The 18,530-nt window shown below is 47.0% G+C and overlaps 2 protein-coding genes and 1 non-coding gene across 3 annotated transcripts; 2 read left to right on the top strand and 1 right to left on the bottom strand.

Moving 5' to 3' along the window:
• Nucleotides 1-332: 332 nt before the first annotated feature.
• Nucleotides 333-710, top strand: LOC123398732 (U-box domain-containing protein 38-like). Its single transcript, XM_045093188.1, has one exon. It carries the CDS (start codon nt 333-335, stop codon nt 708-710), a length of 378 nt encoding a protein of 125 aa, XP_044949123.1.
• A 10,297-nt stretch (nt 711-11,007) lies between these two features.
• On the top strand, nt 11,008-14,092 carry LOC123432265 (E3 ubiquitin-protein ligase HAKAI homolog). Its single transcript, XM_045115380.1, has 3 exons — nt 11,008-11,342; nt 12,307-12,365; nt 12,897-14,092. The coding sequence occupies exons 1-3, from the start codon at nt 11,025-11,027 to the stop codon at nt 13,921-13,923; spliced, it is 1,404 nt and encodes a 467-aa protein (XP_044971315.1). The 5' UTR covers nt 11,008-11,024; the 3' UTR covers nt 13,924-14,092.
• A 1,006-nt stretch (nt 14,093-15,098) lies between these two features.
• On the bottom strand, nt 15,099-15,201 carry LOC123422697. Its single transcript, XR_006620663.1, has one exon. It is a non-coding gene; the product is annotated as a U6 spliceosomal RNA (small nuclear RNA).
• Between the last annotated feature and the right edge of the window lie 3,329 nt (nt 15,202-18,530).

Genomic DNA, 18,530 nt, shown 5'->3' with positions numbered 1-18,530 from the left:
GATGGGATGGCTACCAAAGCGGCTTAAGCTTCACTAGCAAAGGACCCGTGCGTTGCAACGGAAAAAAATAATACCACATATTTTTAATTAAAGAATTTAGAGAAAGAAATTAAAGGAAAGAGAGAGTAGTAGTGCACAGTCCATTAGGCGTGCCAATGCCCAACCTTACCCACTCCTAAATCCCCTAACCTAGCCCGTGACACCACATAGTAAATTTGGCCTCGCGCTCAACGAGGCGAACCGCGCTGCCATCAGCGTGCTGGGCGCGGTGCCTCCCCTGCTGGACCTCCTGACCTCCCCCGCCCACCACCCCCGCCCGCCGCGACGCCGGGATGGCCATCTACCACCTCTCGCTGGCCGTCGTCAACCAGTCCAAGGTCGCCCGCTTCCCGGGGGCATCCAAGGCGCTCCTTAGCGTCGCGTCCAGCGCCGCCAAGCCCACGCTCATCCGCAGGCTGAACCTCATGGTGCTCTGCAACGTGGGCGGCTGCTCGGAGGGCCGTGCCTCTCTGATGGACGCGGGCGTCGTCGCGGCCATGTCCGGCATCCTCCTCTCCTCCCACGGCGTCGCTGAGCTGGAGGAATGGTGCGTGGCGGTGATCTACGCGCTGAGCCGCGGCAGCCTCCGGTTCCGCAGCCTGGCGCGCGCGGCCGGCGCGGACAAGGCCCTCCGCTGCGTGGCCGAGGAGGGTGTTGGAATTATGCCCTAGAGGCAATAATAAATATAGTTATTATTATAATTCCTGTATCAAGATAATCGTTTATTATCCATGCTATAATTGTATTGAATGAAGACTTATATACATGTGTGGATACATAGACAAAACACTGTCCCTAGCAAGCCTCTAGTTGGCTAGCCAGTTGATCAAAGATAGTCAGGGTCTTCTGATTATGAACAAGGTGTTGTTGCTTGATAACTGGATCACGTCATTAGGAGAATCACGTGATGGACTAGACCCAAACTAATAGACGTAGCATATTGATCGTGTCATTTTGTTGCTACTGTTTTCTGCGTGTCAAGTATTTGTTCCTATGACCATGAGATCATATAACTCACTGACACCGGAGGAATGCTTTGTGTGTATCAAACGTCGCAACGTAACTGGGTGACTATAAAGATGCTCTACAGGTATCTCCGAAGGTGTTCGTTGAGTTAGTATGGATCAAGACTGGGATTTGTCACTCCGTGTGACGGAGAGGTATCTCGAGGCCCACTCGGTAATACAACATCACACACAAGCCTTGCAAGCAATGTGACTTAGTGTAAGTTGCGGGATCTTGTATTACGGAACGAGTAAATAGACTTGCCGGTAAACGAGATTGAAATAGGTATGCGGATACTGACGATCGAATCTCGGGCAAGTAACATACCAAGGACAAAGGGAATGACATACGGGATTATATGAATCCTTGGCACTGAGGTTCAAACGATAAGATCTTCGTAGAATATGTGGGATCCAATATGGGCATCTAGGTCCTGCTATTGGATATTGACCGAGGAGTCACTCGGGTCATGTCTACATAGTTCTCGAACCCGCAGGGTCTGCACACTTAAGGTTCGACGTTGTTTTATGCGTATTTGAGTTATATGGTTGGTTACCTAATGTTGTTCGGAGTCCCGGATGAGATCACGGACGTCACGAGGGTTTCCGGAATGGTCCGGAAACGAAGATTGATATATGACCTCATTTGATTACCGGAAGGTTTTCGGAGTTACCGGGAATGTACGAGGAATGACGAATAGGTTCCGGGTGTTCACCGCGGGGGGGGGGGGGGGGGCAACCCACCCCGGGGAAGCCCATAGGCCTTGGGGATGGCACACCAGACCTTAGTGGGCTGGTGGGACAGCCCAAGAAGGCCCTATGCGCCATAGGAAGAAAATCAAAGAGAAAAGAAGAAAAAAAGAGGAGGTGGGAAAAAGGGGAAGGACTCCTCCTTCCGAACCTAGTTGGATTCGGTTTGGAAGGGGAGGGCTCCCCCCCTTGGCTCGGCCAACCCCCTTGGGGGTCCTTGGACCCCAAGGCAAGGCTCCCCCTCTTCCCCCTATATATACGGAGGTTTTAGGGCTGATTTGAGACAACTTTTGCCACGGCAGCCCGACCACATATCTCCACGGTTTTACCTCTAGATCGTGTTTCTGCGGAGCTCGGGCAGAGCCCTGCTGAGATTAGATCACCACCAACCTCCGGAGCGCCGTCACACTGTCGGAGAACTCATCTACCTCTCTGTCTCTCTTGCTGGATCAAGAAGGCCGAGATAATCGTCGAGTTGTACGTGTGTTGTGCGATCTACAAGGGTACGTAGATCGAATATCCCCTCTCGTAGATGGACATCACCATGATAGGTCTTCGTGCGCATAGGAAAATTTTTGTTTCCCATGCGACGTTCCCCAACAGTGGCATCATGAGCTAGGTTCATGCGTAGATGTCTTCTCGAGTAGAACACAAAAGTTTTTGTGGGCGGTGATGTGCGTTTTGCTGCCGTCCTTAGTCTTTTCTTGATTCCGCGGTATTGTTGGATTGAAGCGGCTTGGACCGACATTACTCGTACGCTTACGAGAGACTGGTTTCATCGCTACGAGTAACCCCTTTGCTCAAAGATGACTGGCAAGTGTTAGTTTCTCCAACTTTAGTTGAATCGGATTTGACCGAGGACGTCCTTGTATAAGGTTAAATAGCAATTCATATATCTCCGTTGTGGTGTTTGCGTAAGTAAGATGCGATCCTACTAGATACCCATGGTCACCACGTAAAACATGCAACAACAAAATTAGAGGACGTCTAACTTGTTTTTGCAGGGTATGCTTGTGATGTGATATGGCCAACGATGTGATGTGATATATTGGATGTATGAGATGATCATGTTTTAATAGATAATATCGACTTGCACGTCGATGGTACGGCAACCGACAGGAGCCATAGGGTTGTCTTTAAACTAACGCTTGTGCTTGCAGATGCGTTTACTATTTTGCTAGGATGTAGCTTTAGTAGTAATAGCATGAGTAGCACAACAACCCCGATGGCGACACGTTGATGGAAATCATGGTGTGGCGCTGGTGACAAGAAGATCGTGTCGGTGCTTTGGGGATGGAGATCAAGGAGCACGTGATGATGGCCATATCATGTCACTTATGAATTGCATGTGATGTTAATCCTTTTATGCACCTTATTTTGCTTAGAACGACGGTAGCATTATGAGGTGATCTCTCACTAAAATTTCAAGACGAAATTGTGTTCTCCCCAACTGTGCACCGTTGCTACAGTTCGTCGTTTCGAGACACCACGTGATGATCGGGTGTGATAGACTCAACGTTCACATTCAACGGGTGCAAAACAGTTGCACACGCGGAACACTCGGGTTAAGCTTGACGAGCCTAGCATGTGCAGACATGGCCTCGGAACACATGAGACCGAAAGGTCGATCATGAATCATATAGATGATATGATTAGCATAGGGATGCTTACCACTGAAACTATACTCAACTCACGTGATGATCGGACTTGAGCTAGTGTAAGTGGATCATGAACCACTCAAATGACTAGAGAGATGTACTTTTTGAGTGGGAGTTTAGCGAGTAATTTGATTAAGTTAAACTCTAATTATCTTGAACATAGTCTAAGTCCACTTTGAATATATTTGTGTTGTAGATCATGGCTCACGCGACAGTCACCCTGAATTTTAATACGTTCCTAGAGAAAGCTAAGTTGAAAGATGATGGAAGCAACTTTGTAGACTGGGCTCGTAATATTAAGCTAATCTTACAAGTTGGGAAGAAGGATTATGTCCTTAATGCTGCGCTAGGAGATGAACCACCCGCTACGGCTGACCAGGATGTTAAGAACGCTTGGTTAACACGTAAGGAGGACTACTCAGTAGTTCAATGTGCAGTCTTGTATGGCTTAGAACCGGGACTTCAACGTCGCTTTGAGCGTCATGGAGCATTTGAGATGTTCCAGGAGTTGAAGTTCATCTTTCAGAAGAACCCCCGGATCGAGAGGTATGAGACCTCCGATAAATTCTATGCTTGCAAGATGGAGGAGAACTCGTCTGTCAGTGAACATGTGCTCAAAATGTCTGGGTACTCAAACCGTCTAGCTGAGCTGGGGATTGAACTCCCGCAAGAGGCTATCACTGACATAATCCTTCAATCACTGCCGCCAAGCTATAAGGGCTTTGTGTTGAACTACAACATGCAAGGGATGAACAAGTCACCCGGCGAGTTGTTCGCAATGCTGAAAGTCGCAGAGTCTGAACTCCGTAAAGAGCATCAAGTGTTGATGGTGAATAAGACCACTAGTTTCAAGAGAAACGGCAAAGGCAAGAAGGGTAATTCAAAGAAGAGCGGCAAGCCTGTTGCCAATCCGACGAAGAAACCCAAAGCTGGACCTAAGCCTGAAACAGAGTGCTACTATTGCAAGGGTATGGGTCACTGGAAGCGCAACTGCCCCAAGTATCTGGCTGATAAGAAGGCGGTCAAATAAAAATCAGGTATATTTGATATACATGTTATTGATGTGTACTTAACCGGCTCTCGTAGTAGTGCCTGGGTATTCGATACCGGTTCTGTTGCTCATATTTGCAACTCGAAACAGGAACTGCGGAATAGACGAAGGCTGGCGAAAGATGAAGTGACGATGCGCGTAGGAAATGGTTCCAAGGTTGATGCAATCGCCGTCGGCACAGTTTCACTTCAGTTACCATCAGGATTAGTTATGAAATTGAATCATTGTTATTTAGTGCCTGCGTTGAGCATGAACATTATATCTGGATCTTGTTTATTGCGAGACGGTTACTCTTTTAAGTCAGAGAATAATGGTTGTTCTATTTCTATGAGTAACATCTTTTATGGTCATGCACCCAATGTGAGAGGATTGTTCATATTGAATCTTGATAGTGATACACACATACATAACATTGAGACCAAAAGAGTTAGAGTTAACAATGATAGCGCCATATTTTTGTGGCACTGCCGCTTAGGTCATATTGGTGTAAAGCGCATGAAGAAACTCCATACCGATGGACTTTTGGAGTCACTTGACTTTGATTCACTTGACACGTGCGAACCATGCCTCATGGGCAAGATGACTAAAACTCCGTTCTCCGGAACAATGGAGCGTGCAAGTGACTTGTTGGAAATCATACATACCGATGTGTGCGGTCCGATGAGCGTAGAGGCACAAGGCGGATATCGTTATTTTCTCACCTTCACTGACGATTTGAGTAGATATGGTTATGTCTACTTAATGAAGCACAAGTCTGAAACATTTGAAAAGTTCAAGCAATTTCAGGGTGAAGTTGAAAATCATCGTAACAAGAAGATCAAGTTCCTACGGTCTGGTCGTGGGGGTGAATATCTGAGTTTCGAGTTTGGTGCTCACTTAAGACAATGTGGAATTGTTTCACAGTTGACACCGCCTGGAACACCACAGCGTAATGGTGTGTCCGAACGTCGTAATCGTACTTTATTAGAGATGGTGCGATCTATGATGTCTCTTACCGATTTGCCATTATCGTTTTGGGGTTATGCATTAGACACAACTGCATTCACTTTAAATAGGGCACCATCAAAATCCGTTGAGACGACACCATACGAACTGTGGTATGGCAAAAGGCCAAAGTTGTCGTTTCTTAAAGTTTGGGGATGTGATGCTTATGTCAAAAACCTTCAGCCTGAAAAGCTGGAACCCAAAGCGGAAAAGTGCATCTTCATAGGTTACCCAAAAGAGACAGTTGGGTATGCCTTCTACCTCAAATCCGAGGGCAAAGTGTTTGTTGCTAAAAACGGAGCTTTTCTCGAGAAGGAGTTTCTCTCGAGAGAATTGAGTGGGAGGAAGATAGAACTTGATGTGGTTGTCGAACCTCTCATCCCTCTAGATGGTGGCGCAGGGCAAGGGGAAACCTCTGTCATTGCAACGCCGGTTGAGGAGGAAGTTAATGATGATGATCATGAAACTCCGGTTCAAGTTCCTGTCGAACCACGCAGGTCGACGAGACCACGTGCTGCTCCAGAGTGGTACGGTAATCCCGTCATGTCAATCATGTTGTTAGACAACAATGAACCTGCAAATTATGAAGAAGCAATGGTGGGCCCAGATTCCAACAAATGGCTAGAGGCCATGAAGTCCGATATAGGATCCATGTATGAGAACAAAGTATGGACTTTGGAAGTACTACCTGAGGGCCGCAAGGCTATTGAAAACAAATGGATCTTTAAGAAGAAGACGGACGCTGGCGGCAATGTGACCGTTTATAAAGCTCGACTTGTGGCAAAGGGTTTTTCACAAGTTCAAGGAGTTGACTACGATGAGACATTCTCACCCGTGGCGATGCTTAAATCCGTCAGAATCATGTTAGCAATAGCTGCATTTTTCGATTACGAAATCTGGCAGATGGATGTCAAAAGGGCGTTCCTTAACGGTTTCCTTAAAGAAGAGTTGTATATGATGCAACCCGAAGGTTTTGTCGATCCTAAGAATGCTAACAAGGTGTGCAAGCTCCAGCAATCCATTTATGGGCTGGTGCAAGCATCTCGGAGTTGGAACAAACGCTTTGATGAGGTGATCAAAGCATTTGGGTTTATACAAGTGGTTGGAGAATCTTGTATTTACAAGAAAGTGAGTGGGAGCTCTGTGGCATTTCTAATATTATAAGTGGATGACATATTGCTGATTGGAAACAACGTAGAGTTTTTGGAGAGCATAAAGGATTACTTAAATAAAAGTTTCTCTATGAAGGACCTAGGAGAAGCTGCTTACATTCTAGGCATTAAGATCTACATGGATAGATCGAAACGTCTGATAGGACTTTCACAAAGCACATACCTTGATAAAGTTTTGAAGAGGTTCAAAATGGAACAGTCCAAGAAAGGGTTCTTGCCAGTTTTACAAGGTACGAGATTGAGTAAGACTCAGTGCCCAGCAACTGATGAGGATAGAGAGCATATGAGCACCGTCCCCTATGCTTCAGCCATAGGTTCTATCATGTATGCAATGCTGTGCACTAGACCGGACGTTAGCTTGGCCATAAGTAAGGTAGGCAGGTTCCAGAGTAATCCAGGAGTGGATCACTGGACGGCGGTCAAGAATATCCTGAAGTACCTGAAAAGGACTAAGGAGATGTTTCTCGTGTATGGAGGTGACGAAGAGCTCGCCGTAAAGGGTTACGTCGATGCAAGCTTTGACACAGATCCGGACGACTCTAAGTCGTAGACCGGATACGTATTTATTCTTAATGGGGGTGCGGTAAGCTGGTGCAGTTCCAAGCAAAGCGTTGTAGCAGATTCTACATGTGAATCGGAGTACATGGCTGCCTCGGAGGCGGCTAAGGAGGGTGTCTGGATGAAGCAGTTCATGACGGATCTTGGAGTAGTGCCAAGCGCACTGAATCCAATAACCTTGTTCCGTGACAACACGGGTGCCATTGCCCTAGCAAAGGAACCACGGTTTCACAAGAAGTCCAGACACATCAAACGACGCTTCAACCTCATCAACGACTACGTCGAAGGGGAGGACATAAATATATGCAAAGTGCACACGGATCTGAATGTAGCAGACCCGCTGACTAAACCTCTTCCACGGGCAAAGCATGATCAACACCAGAACTCTATGGGTGTTAGATTTATTACAATGTAATTCGCATGATGATGTGAGGGCTAGATTATTGACTCTAGTGCAAATGGGAGACTGTTGGAATTATGGCCTAGATGCAATAATAAATATAGTTATTATTATAATTCCTGTATCAAGATAATCGTCTATTATCCATGCTATTATTGTATTGAATGAAGACTTATATACATGTGTGGATACATAGACAAAACACTGTCCCTAGCAAGCCTCTAGTTGGCTAGCCAGTTGATCAAAGATAGTCAGGGTCTTCTGATTATGAACAAGGTGTTGTTGCTTGATAACTGGATCACGTCATTAGGAGAATCACGTGATGGACTAGACCCAAACTAATAGACGTAGCATATTGATCGTGTCATTTTGTTGCTACTGTTTTCTGCGTGTCAAGTATTTGTTCCTATGACCATGAGATCATATAACTCACTGACACCGGGGGAATGCTTTGTGTGTATCAAACGTCGCAACGTAATTGGGTGACTATAAAGATGCTCTACAGGTATCTCCGAAGGTGTTCGTTGAGTTAGTATGGATCGAGACTGGGATTTGTCACTCCGTGTGACGGAGAGGTATCTCGGGGCCCACTCGGTAATACAACATCACACACAAGCCTTGCAAGCAATGTGACTTAGTGTAAGTTGCGGGATCTTGTATTACGGAACGAGTAAAGAGACTTGCCGGTAAACGAGATTGAAATAGGTATGCGGATACTGACGATCGAATCTCGGGCAAGTAACATACCGAAGGACAAAGGGAATGACATACGGGATTATATGAATCCTTGGCACCGAGGTTCAAACGATAAGATCTTCGTAGAATATGTGGGATCCAATATGGGCATCCAGGTCCCGCTATTGGATATTGACCGAGGAGTCACTCGGGTCATGTCTACATAGTTCTCGAACCCGCAGGGTCTGCACACTTAAGGTTCGACGTTGTTTTATGCGTATTTGAGTTATATGGTTGGTTACCGAATGTTGTTCGGAGTCCTGGATGAGATCACGGACGTCACGAGGGTTTCCGGAATGGTCCGGAAACGAAGATTGATATATAGGATGACCTCATTTGATTACCGGAAGGTTTTCGGAGTTACCGGGAATGTACCGGGAATGACGAATTCACCGGGAGGGGGGGGGCAACCCACCCCGGGGAAGCCCATAGGCCTTGGGGGTGGCGCACCAGCCCTTAGTGGGCTGGCGGGAGAGCCCATGAAGTCCCTATGCGCCATAGGAAGAAAATCAAAGAGAAAAGAAAAAAAAAGAGGAGGTGGGAAAAGGGGAAGGACTCCTCCTTCCAAACCTAGTTGGATTCGGTTTGGAAGGGGAGGACTCCCCCCTTGGCTCGGCCGACCCCCTTGGGGGTCCTTGGACCCCAAGGAAAGGCTCCCCCTCTTCCCCCTATATATACGGAGGTTTTAGGGCTGATTTGAGACAACTTTTGCCACGGCAGCCCGACCACATATCTCCACGGTTTTACCTCTAGATCGCGTTTCTGCGGAGCTCGGGCGGAGCCCTGCTGAGATTAGATCACCACCAACCTCCGGAGCGCCGTCACACTGTCGGAGAACTCATCTACCTCTCCGTCTCTCTTGCTGGATCAAGAAGGCCGAGATCATCGTCAAGCTGTACGTGTGCTGAACGCGGAGGTGCCGTCCGTTCGGCACTAGATCGTGGGACTGATCGCGGGACGGTTTGCGGGGCGGATTGAGGGACGTGAGGACGTTCCACTACATCAACCGCGTTCACTAACGCTTCTGCTGTGCGATCTACAAGGGTACGTAGATCGAATATCCCCTCTCGTAGATGGACATCACCATGATAGGTCTTCGTGCGCGTAGGAATTTTTTTGTTTCCCATGCGACGTTCCCCAACAGAGGGGACCCCCGGCGGCGTCCGGCGCGAGATGGCGAGGAAGATGCTGCGCGCCATGCGGGGCGACCTGGACGAGGAGGCGGACCTGACCGGCAGCAGCCTGGAGTGCGGCGACGGGGACGACTGCGGCGGGAGCATCGTGTCGGACGGGTTTATGTCATTCCAGTTTAATTACCTAAAAGATAGGGGCTTTTTAAAAAGGCAGCGATGGGTTTTCCGACGGAAGCAATAGCCTCTTTATTATTACTAGCAAAAGTCCCCGTGCGTTGCAACGGAAGAAAAAAATACCACACGCTTTTATTTTTTTATAATCATTTTGATTTATTAAAATAATAAGCTAACTAACTAATGTAGTCAGTCCTATCCTGTTTTGTTGAGAAATCAACCCGTCCATTATTAATTCCGCCATGATGAGAAATTGAACGGAACAAGCAAAGCAAAACAAAGACGCTGCGTGAATTGATCAATGGACTGTTATCTTATTTCACTCATGGGGTAGAGAATGTGGGATCACATGACAAACTGAAGGTGGTGTTTCATTCTCTGTCTCTACAAAAATGCAATCTTACATTCAATACATTCATTCATCACCAAACAAATTCCCACAAAACAAAATTTCTTGCCGGTCCTTGGCACACGGTTAGAGGCATGGGGAGGGGATCTCACCAGATGATGAGTTCCTGCCGGAGGAGGGGATACGATGAGGGGAGCAAGGGTTAGGCACCTCTATCTGGCCATAAGGAGTCGTCGTTGCCGCGCCATAACCTCGGAGTTCCCCGTGTGAGCCATGGAGGCCCGTCTCCACCTGCAAGTACTTCGATCCGCCGCGCCTTATCCGCGCACCGCCGCCGTTCTGCATCGAGCAGACACATCATCCACAGTCACTGTAGCTGTCGCGTTTATTTGATCCAGAACCTGTGCTCGAGCGCCGAAACGGGGGCAGCAAGAGGGCAGAGGTACGGTCGCGGAGGCGGGTGGGTTGAGATCGACAGCAGTGGTGGTTGAGGTCGGCCGCGGCGACGAGTCGTGTGGTAGCGGCCTCGGCACAGACCAGGATGGACCAGGGTCGACGCGATGCGCTCGAGCGCCGCAACGGGGACAGTGAGCGGGGAGATGTACGGCCGCGGAGGCGGGTGGGTTGAGATCGACAGCGGTGGCGGTTGAGGTCGGCCGCGGCGGCTTGGGCACAGGCCAGGGTGGCCAAGGGTCGACGGGAGGAGGCGATGCGTACGGGTATAATTTTCCTTTTGCGTTGCAGATAAATGATAAAGGGCGAGTTGAATAACAAAAATTACCGGGGCCTTCTTATAAAATTGTCGTGGTGGGTTTTTTGACGGAAGTAATAGCCGCTTTATTATTAGGTATAGAGGTAAAGATAAAGATAAATATGTGCATCAGCAGGGTAGTGTTTTCCTATGTTCGACCGGGCCAAGATGGAAAACCGTAGCTGCTCCTGGGCCCAGATCTGCACGAGAAAGGCAGCAAATAAACCCACGGGGAAAACTCTGACAGAAATTGAGAAACCCTAGCGATGCTCCAGATACGCCTGAGCAAGATCGGCTCGTCGGACTCCGGCGCCGCCGCCTCTGGCGCGGCGGCTGGGGCGTCCGGCGGCGCCCCGGCGAAGTCCGCTGCCGCGGCATCTGGTGGCGCCCCGGAATCGGTGACTGTGGCTTGCCCCGACCACCTGATCATCGCGGACCTCGCCGTGGCGAAGAGCCTCGGCGCCGTAACAAACTCCGCCATCGCCGCGACGCGCGCCATTGGCCGCCGCTCCCGCCGGCCCCTCGGCGAGCGCGTCCACATCTGCTCCCGCTGCGAGTTCCCCATCGCCATTTACGGCCGCCTCGTATGGAATCCTAAATCCCAGCATCTTCCCCTGTCTATGTCTTCACTACTTCACGTACTATATTTGTGCTGGAGTTGATAAAGAAAAATCTAGATTTTATGTAGCACATATAACACCATCTAATTATGTATCATTCAGGAGTTAATTGCTCTTGTAATCCTTGTTTGGTATAATTAGTCAAGTGCATCAGGCTGGTTAGAATCTCTGCAGAGTCGGTATGCTCACTGTTTAAGCATTTTATAGTGATCTGAGAGCCCAAGGCCAGTAACACTATTGATATCACGCAAACAGAATACCTGTAGGAATTGCTAGTGGTATATTCGAGGGGTTTGGTAGACATATGTAACTAGAGTCGATAGTATATACTGCAGTTTGTGGTACATTTGTTTGCCAGAAAAAGGATGTAGGTTGTTTTGTTTAAGTGTCGAATGGGGGAGGCCTACGGTCCAGTTTAAAGCTGTATTGACTGTAATCAGTAATCAAATTTTGTCTGTGACACTGTTGGTGTTTACTAATTCTTTTAGGGGATTGCACATAAAATTTATATTAGTTTGATAATGTTGTGTTGGAGTAATACTGAATCTAAATTAATATGGGATGTTCCTATTCACTTTATTCAGAATTTCTGGAGTGGTTGGTGCTCTGATTTCTTAAGCTGAAAGTATTCCGGCTATCAAGCTTGTCCAGTTTTAGTACGAGAGGGCATAAGCAAGCGAAACCACTGATCGTATGCAATACATTTCACAATCATCTAGGCATGTCACCATGTCGTATGTCCCTAAACTAGCATGTACTCCCACTGTCCCACAATATAAGATGTTCTTGCAAGCTGGGAGTATATTTTACGTGTTGTCTGAGACTCTCAGTTACCAGCCTGGACTATATGTGGTTTATTCATTTTAGTTCTTTTGCTAATGTTCGTAGTTGAATCCTTCGACCGATGACTTTCATTAACTTTGTGCAGATTCCTTGCGAACATGCTTTCTGTTTAGCCTGTGCAAGAAGTGATTCCAGCTGCTATCTGTAAGCATTCTCCTGAGCTTTTCCTAACTTGGTTTTATCCTATTCTCACCTTCTTAATATTCGATTAACTTACTTAGTGATTCATGATAGGATAACTCTGATAATCTGCAAGGCATGATACTTGCTGGAATCAGCTTGCTATGTGACATCTTAGTATTCGCTGATTGAGCTTAAGGAGCTTCAGCAAAGTAGATCTCATATTATATTATCATGCATATATTTTGAATTATGTGGTAGTGCAGTGGAACTATTAGTAACCTTCACCGAAATTTCTTGTGTTTCAGCTTGTTTTCTTTAATTTTTCTATAATTCTTACTGTTAACATCTATAGCTGCGAACATTACTTAAGCTGTGATGTACATTGTCCTGTACCCTTCATGAGATGGTAAACTAGCAATTATAGTTTTCCTCCGTTGACATTGTACTTAAAGAGTGACAAATGTTACTGCTTATTTATTACTACTATGTTGTTTGAATACTTTGGTCTTCGACATGTCGTTTTGAAACTTCTATATTTACTTATATCCGCAGTTGTGATGAGCGCATTCAGAAGATTCAGACTGTGAAAATGATGGAAGGGATTTTTATCTGCGCTGCACCTATGTGCCTCAAGTCTTTCCTTAAGAAAGCTGAATTTATGTCTCATGTACCTGAAGCTCATGCAAATCTCCTCCAAAGTAACACGGAGAAAGAAGAACGTAATGAACCAGATGCTCCTAACATCTCCCGTGCTTCTGGAGGAGATACTCAAAGGCAATCTCAAATGCCTGAAATATCTACTGCACGTGCTCCTCCAAGGCCGGGTGTTTCACCCACTTCAAGTTCTCACATGCAAGACCGTGAAGACCGATCTCGGTACCACCAGTCCAGGGAGAGGGAGCACACCCCACTAAGGCCCCCTATGCTAAGCAAACCACCATCATTCCATGGTCGCCACTATCCACCAGGGGATACTCAGTCTGAAAACAACACACCTCAAGGATTTGACCGTCCCTACAGCTGGGGTCATGACGGCACACCTGGTGCAACTCCACTTCGCCAAGAACCCGACCATGGTACTCAAGACAAGCAGCAAGTGATGCCGAATTCACCTTTCATGTTCTCTCCAATGCATCCTCATCAGCAAAACTTTATGATGCACATGAATATGAATCAGCCTTTAATGCCCAATGCATCATTCAGTTACCCTGTCCAACAAGATGGGAATCCGCAGTACTTCAGTGCTCCTTTCCAGATGCAACTGCCAGATGCTGGGTCAGATCAAGGTTCGGTGTCAGGGCCTGAGGGGCTTCAGCGCCCATGGGGCATGGGGTTGATGGGCAATCCTTCTCAAGGAGGTGGCGGCATGGCCTTCATGCCAGCTGGTTTCGGGATGATGCCTGACGGCTCGATGAATCCAGGCATGCAAGGTAGGGATTTCCAAGGCCAAGCTGACCGTGGTGACGGAAGGGGCGTCCAAGAACAGTTACCTATGGTGATGCAAATGCAGATGTCGCTCCCCCCACCTCCTCCTACACAACCCCCATCGTCTGGACAGCAGTCTTTCAACAGAACTTGATGAGTTTTTTTGCATGCCAATTTTGTGGCTGCTGCCAAAATCGTGCTGTACTGCGTTGGGAAATTGCAATTTTGCCATCTTGGCATGTAACTGATGAGCACTCTGATGGCAGCCTATATTGTGCTATAAACAATGCAACTTAATCGAGTTGTCATATGCTGTTTGTGAATTGCTTGGTCTTACAAAACGCACGCAGCCCATTGTTGGGTTGCCAAATATTTTTATGTCTGATGCTCGGCATTTCCATTTGTTGTATTTTTGGTGTTTTAATTATGTTGTGCGTTTTTGTTAGGAACCAGAACTGCTAACATGCTAGAAAGAATGACATGACAAGTGAATGAAAACTGAATATGATTTCTTGTTGAAATGTCATTTTGTACAGAAGGGAGTTCCCTAAAGAGAGTTCCCCAAAAAAGGTAGAGAAGAGAGTTAATATTTCTATTGCTGATGTCCTTCGCAAGGCGATGTCCCTCAAATGAGCAATATGAATGAATAATATAAATGCAAAGACGCAAAACACAAAATAAAAGAGGCTGCAACGCAAAATCCCAGAAGGGCTTCTGTGAACAGAAGGGAGTTCCCTAAAAAAGTAAAGAGAGTTCCTTAGAAAAGGTAGAGAAGAGAGTTAATATTTCTATATTGCTGATGTCCTTCGCAAGGCTACGTCTGTTGAATAAGCAATATGAAGGAATAATATAAACGCAAAGACGCAAAACATAAAAGAACAGAGGCTGAAACGCAAAATCCCAGAACAGCTTCTGTGATGAAACGCAAAAAAAACCATACATGGGGCAAATGCGAAAGTACAGGGGTCAAAGCGCTAAGTCTCAAAAAATGTAAAGGGTACAAACACAAAAGTACAGGGAGGAAAGCGTGAAGTCCCAAAAAATAAAGGGGCCAAACACAAAAGTACAGGGACCCAAGCAGAATACTATAAATGCAAAGACGCAAAACATAAAAAAACAGAGGCTGAAACGCAAAAACCCAGAACGGCTTCTGTGATGAAACGCAAAAAAACAGTACAAGGGGCAAACGCGAAAGTACAGGGGTCAAAGCACTAAGTCCCAAAAAATGTAAAGGGTACAAACACAAAAGTACAGGGAGCAAAGCGTGAAGTCCCAATAAAATAAAGGGACCAAACACAAAAGTACAGGCACCCAAGCGCGAAATCTCAAAAAAATTTGGACCATTTCTCGATTTGTGCGTGTCATCCTTGCGCAGGGGCCATGCTAATCTTCTCTGTATCGTTCCAATTTTATCGGATGTCCCCTAAGGGACGGGAAAGCTGTCACGCCTCGACTTATAAACTGGACTACGCGATGCTCGCCGAGCGATGTGGGACTAAACCCTTGCACCGCTTCCCTCCCGCAGTCCTCCCCGTGGGTCGTCAGATTCAATGCCGACGGGCCACATCCAAGCCCACACTGAAGTCCTGTCCACCACTGGTTTTTTCTCTAGCCGTCTCACGTGACTTCGAGACCCCCACCGGACTGCCGTGTACAAGGTACAAGTATGTTCGCCGCCAAAAAAAAGGGTACAAGTACGTTCTCATAAAACTCGTATTTCTACGTATAATCATTTCTGCATGTGAACAACAGCAGTCAGCAGTTACCTCTGCAAGACAACAATAAAATTACCAAGTTTCTCAGCAACAACAAAAAGGAACTTGAACGACAGCTACAAACTGGATGTTGCCTATCTCTATCAAAAAATGCTCCGCATTTTGCCCAACTTGTATGCTAATCTTCATACCTTTTTCAGTGTGCTGTCAACATAGATGCAGAGATGAAGGTGTCATATACAGTTGCTCATTGATCGACAGTCACAGAGACAAGGAGCGAGAAAAGAAGAAATGTCAAGCTTCGGTTTCCTATATGCTACCACTCTGCTGCAGCAGCTGCTCTTCAGCCAGTTAACCTCGAACTGGATGTTGTGTATCTCTATCAGAAGATGCCATGCATTTTTGCCCAACTTGCATGTACTTCCCGTATATTTCTTCTGTCGTCGTAGTTGTTAGTCCTACGCTGCTACATATCTCATGTACAAAAGAAAAGATGGTGAAATTTCTGCGTTTATACACTGCTTGAAGATATCCTGAAGGAGTAGGCTCAGCTCCCGTGCTGATCTCCCAACCTTGTCTTCTCTCCTACAAGATGATGATGTGTCATTTCGGTTCTTTACATTACTAAGATCTCCAGATTTTCGGTAACGCCTAGTTTTTGAATTGAAAGAGAGGGGGCTTACCTTGTCAGGTAGATGAGCCTTGCATTTATCTTTCCCAGCTCTTGAAAGCATAAACTGCAGCGTTTCAACCCTTCAACATGGCACAAATGGAACAAAAACATGATATTATACATGTACAGAAGGATCATCCTAGATGAGATGGAGGGGTGGGCAAAATACCGCTGCTCTGCTTCGAGGTCTACACCGACTGGTGGAGCAGATGACAAAGTTGAAAATATTGATGCACCGAAGCTTTTCACAAGCTTAAGGATCGCCGCCAAGGCAACACGTTCAAATGTCTACGAGCGCAGATGACAACAAACACTTGTATAATCCCAAATATTACCATCACACTATGTGTGACTTTTCATACTGCTAAAACTGTATAATCTATGAAGAAAATAATTTTCAAGATAATAGTGGAAGGGCAGTAAAAGACCACAGCGCACACTCTAATGGCCATGAGTAAACCTTATCCACTGTGCAATAGGAAGATAAAAGGTAAATTATAATACCCTGATAAATAAGATGAAATACCTGTCATATCCGCTTTCAAGAAGATTGGAGGCAAGAGGTAAAACAGAAGTGTAAATGTCTAGTGTGATGACGGGTTCGATGCCTACGGGGATGGGCAGCACCGGGGTTCTTCATCGACGGGTGACGGACGCGGGTACGCGTGGATGAACTCTACGGCTCCGGCTCAGGGGTTTAATAGACCTGTTGGAGGTTTCATTGAAGGTGCGTCTGGCCCTGCCAACAAGCAGCGAGCATTCTACAGACCAAAAGGCAGAGGGGGTGGCAGAAGGCCGAATCCACCCAGATCGCAGTTACTTGCCAACGAGGAGCAGCCCTGTACGAATAACAACAAGGCTGAGACAACTACGACTGTAGAATCAGATCGGGATGTTGTTCAAAAGTTACCTGCGGTTGAGTTGCCAGCAAAGAATAAAGGACGACTGCTACAAATCCGTCGCCTGATTTGTACCAGACGTAATCCTCCTAGGTAGCCGTCCGATTAAACGAGCCCTCACCGTCAGATTAAATTCCCGACATGGAACAGAGGCCACGTGGTGCTCGAATGCAGCACCGACAGCGTCCGACGAGCTCCATTGCAACTTCGAAAAACTCCATTGCAGCCAGTGGAGCTTCAACACAACACCGATGCTCCAGCGAAGCTCCACTACAACCCCGGCGGAGCTTCAACGCAGCACAGGCACGTCCGCGAAAAGCTTCATTGCAATTCCGGTGTAGCTTCAATGCAACAAGGCGTGTTCGACGAAGCTTCATTACAACTCCGACGAGTCTTCATTGCAGCCTGGCGTTGCTCCATTGCAGCTAAGGCGATGCTCCCAATAGCTTGAAGGCAACATCACCGGAGTTGCAGCGCCCACGTCGGCCCTCGTGGCGGTCGTCGTTGCAAAAGTCCGTCACCAGAGTGTGAGCTGGGCACCGGGTGCTGCAAAAGCCACCCCGCGGGCTGGTCCGACGAGGGCCGGGGTGATGAGGAGAGGCGAAGCATGGGGATGGAGGTAGAAGACGAAGTAGAAATGAATCTGGCTCTAGGAGGGGAAGAGATAAAGTTGAGAGTAAAAAAAGAAACAAGAGAGGCAGCATGTGGGTGTCTCGCGTGGTGCGTGGACCACGACGTGTGGCGTGCGGAAGACCCGACTGATTTGCAGAGAAAATCAGCCGGTTGATTCTAAACGTTTTCCCACAGGAACTGGTACCAATAAGGCGGAAGAGAAAGCATCTAAGTGGACACACAAAAAAGAAAAATTATGTTGCTTCCGTTGTGGTGAAACCGGACACTTTGCGGCCGAATGCTCGGTGCTGTTTTGTGATATTTGTCGTAAGCCTAACCATGACTCCGAGGGATGTCTGTGGTTTTAGGGCCAAAACCGGTGTTCACCATTTTTGGAGCATGCTGTCCGGAGTTGATGTTCTTTGAGTCTCCTCTGTCGGCATCGGTAGCTCCGAGCGTGGGCAACACTAGGACCGGTGTGATCAAGGTGACTAGGGGTGTTCTGTCTAAAGATCAAGTGATTCAGCGCCAGCCGGAGTTGGTTTCATCTACCTTTTAGTGGACACGAGTGGTTGTGGATGATCAGAGCTTCAAGGTTGAGTTCCCAACTAAGAAAGATCTTGCTAGACTTTTAAACTTCGGAATGAGAAGGGCCCGAACAATTCTTGTGTTATGGAGTTCGAGGCTTGGACTAGCAAGGAGCCAGAGGGGGTACCTATGTCGCGGCATTGGGTGCGTTTTATTGGGGCACCAAGCGTTGCTTTGGATGATTACGTGGTTACTTGGAGTCTTGATTCGTTAATTGGAAGGACAGAGCAAGTGAATACGACCTTTACTCGGGCAAATGCCGAGGCACGCCTGT

This window comes from Hordeum vulgare, chromosome 1H (genome assembly GCF_904849725.1).
Source record: "Hordeum vulgare subsp. vulgare chromosome 1H, MorexV3_pseudomolecules_assembly, whole genome shotgun sequence".
Classification (NCBI taxonomy): domain Eukaryota; kingdom Viridiplantae; phylum Streptophyta; class Magnoliopsida; order Poales; family Poaceae; genus Hordeum; species Hordeum vulgare.
The sequence above is the reverse complement of the archived record's forward strand: the minus strand, read 5'-3'. Positions and strand labels throughout refer to the sequence as shown.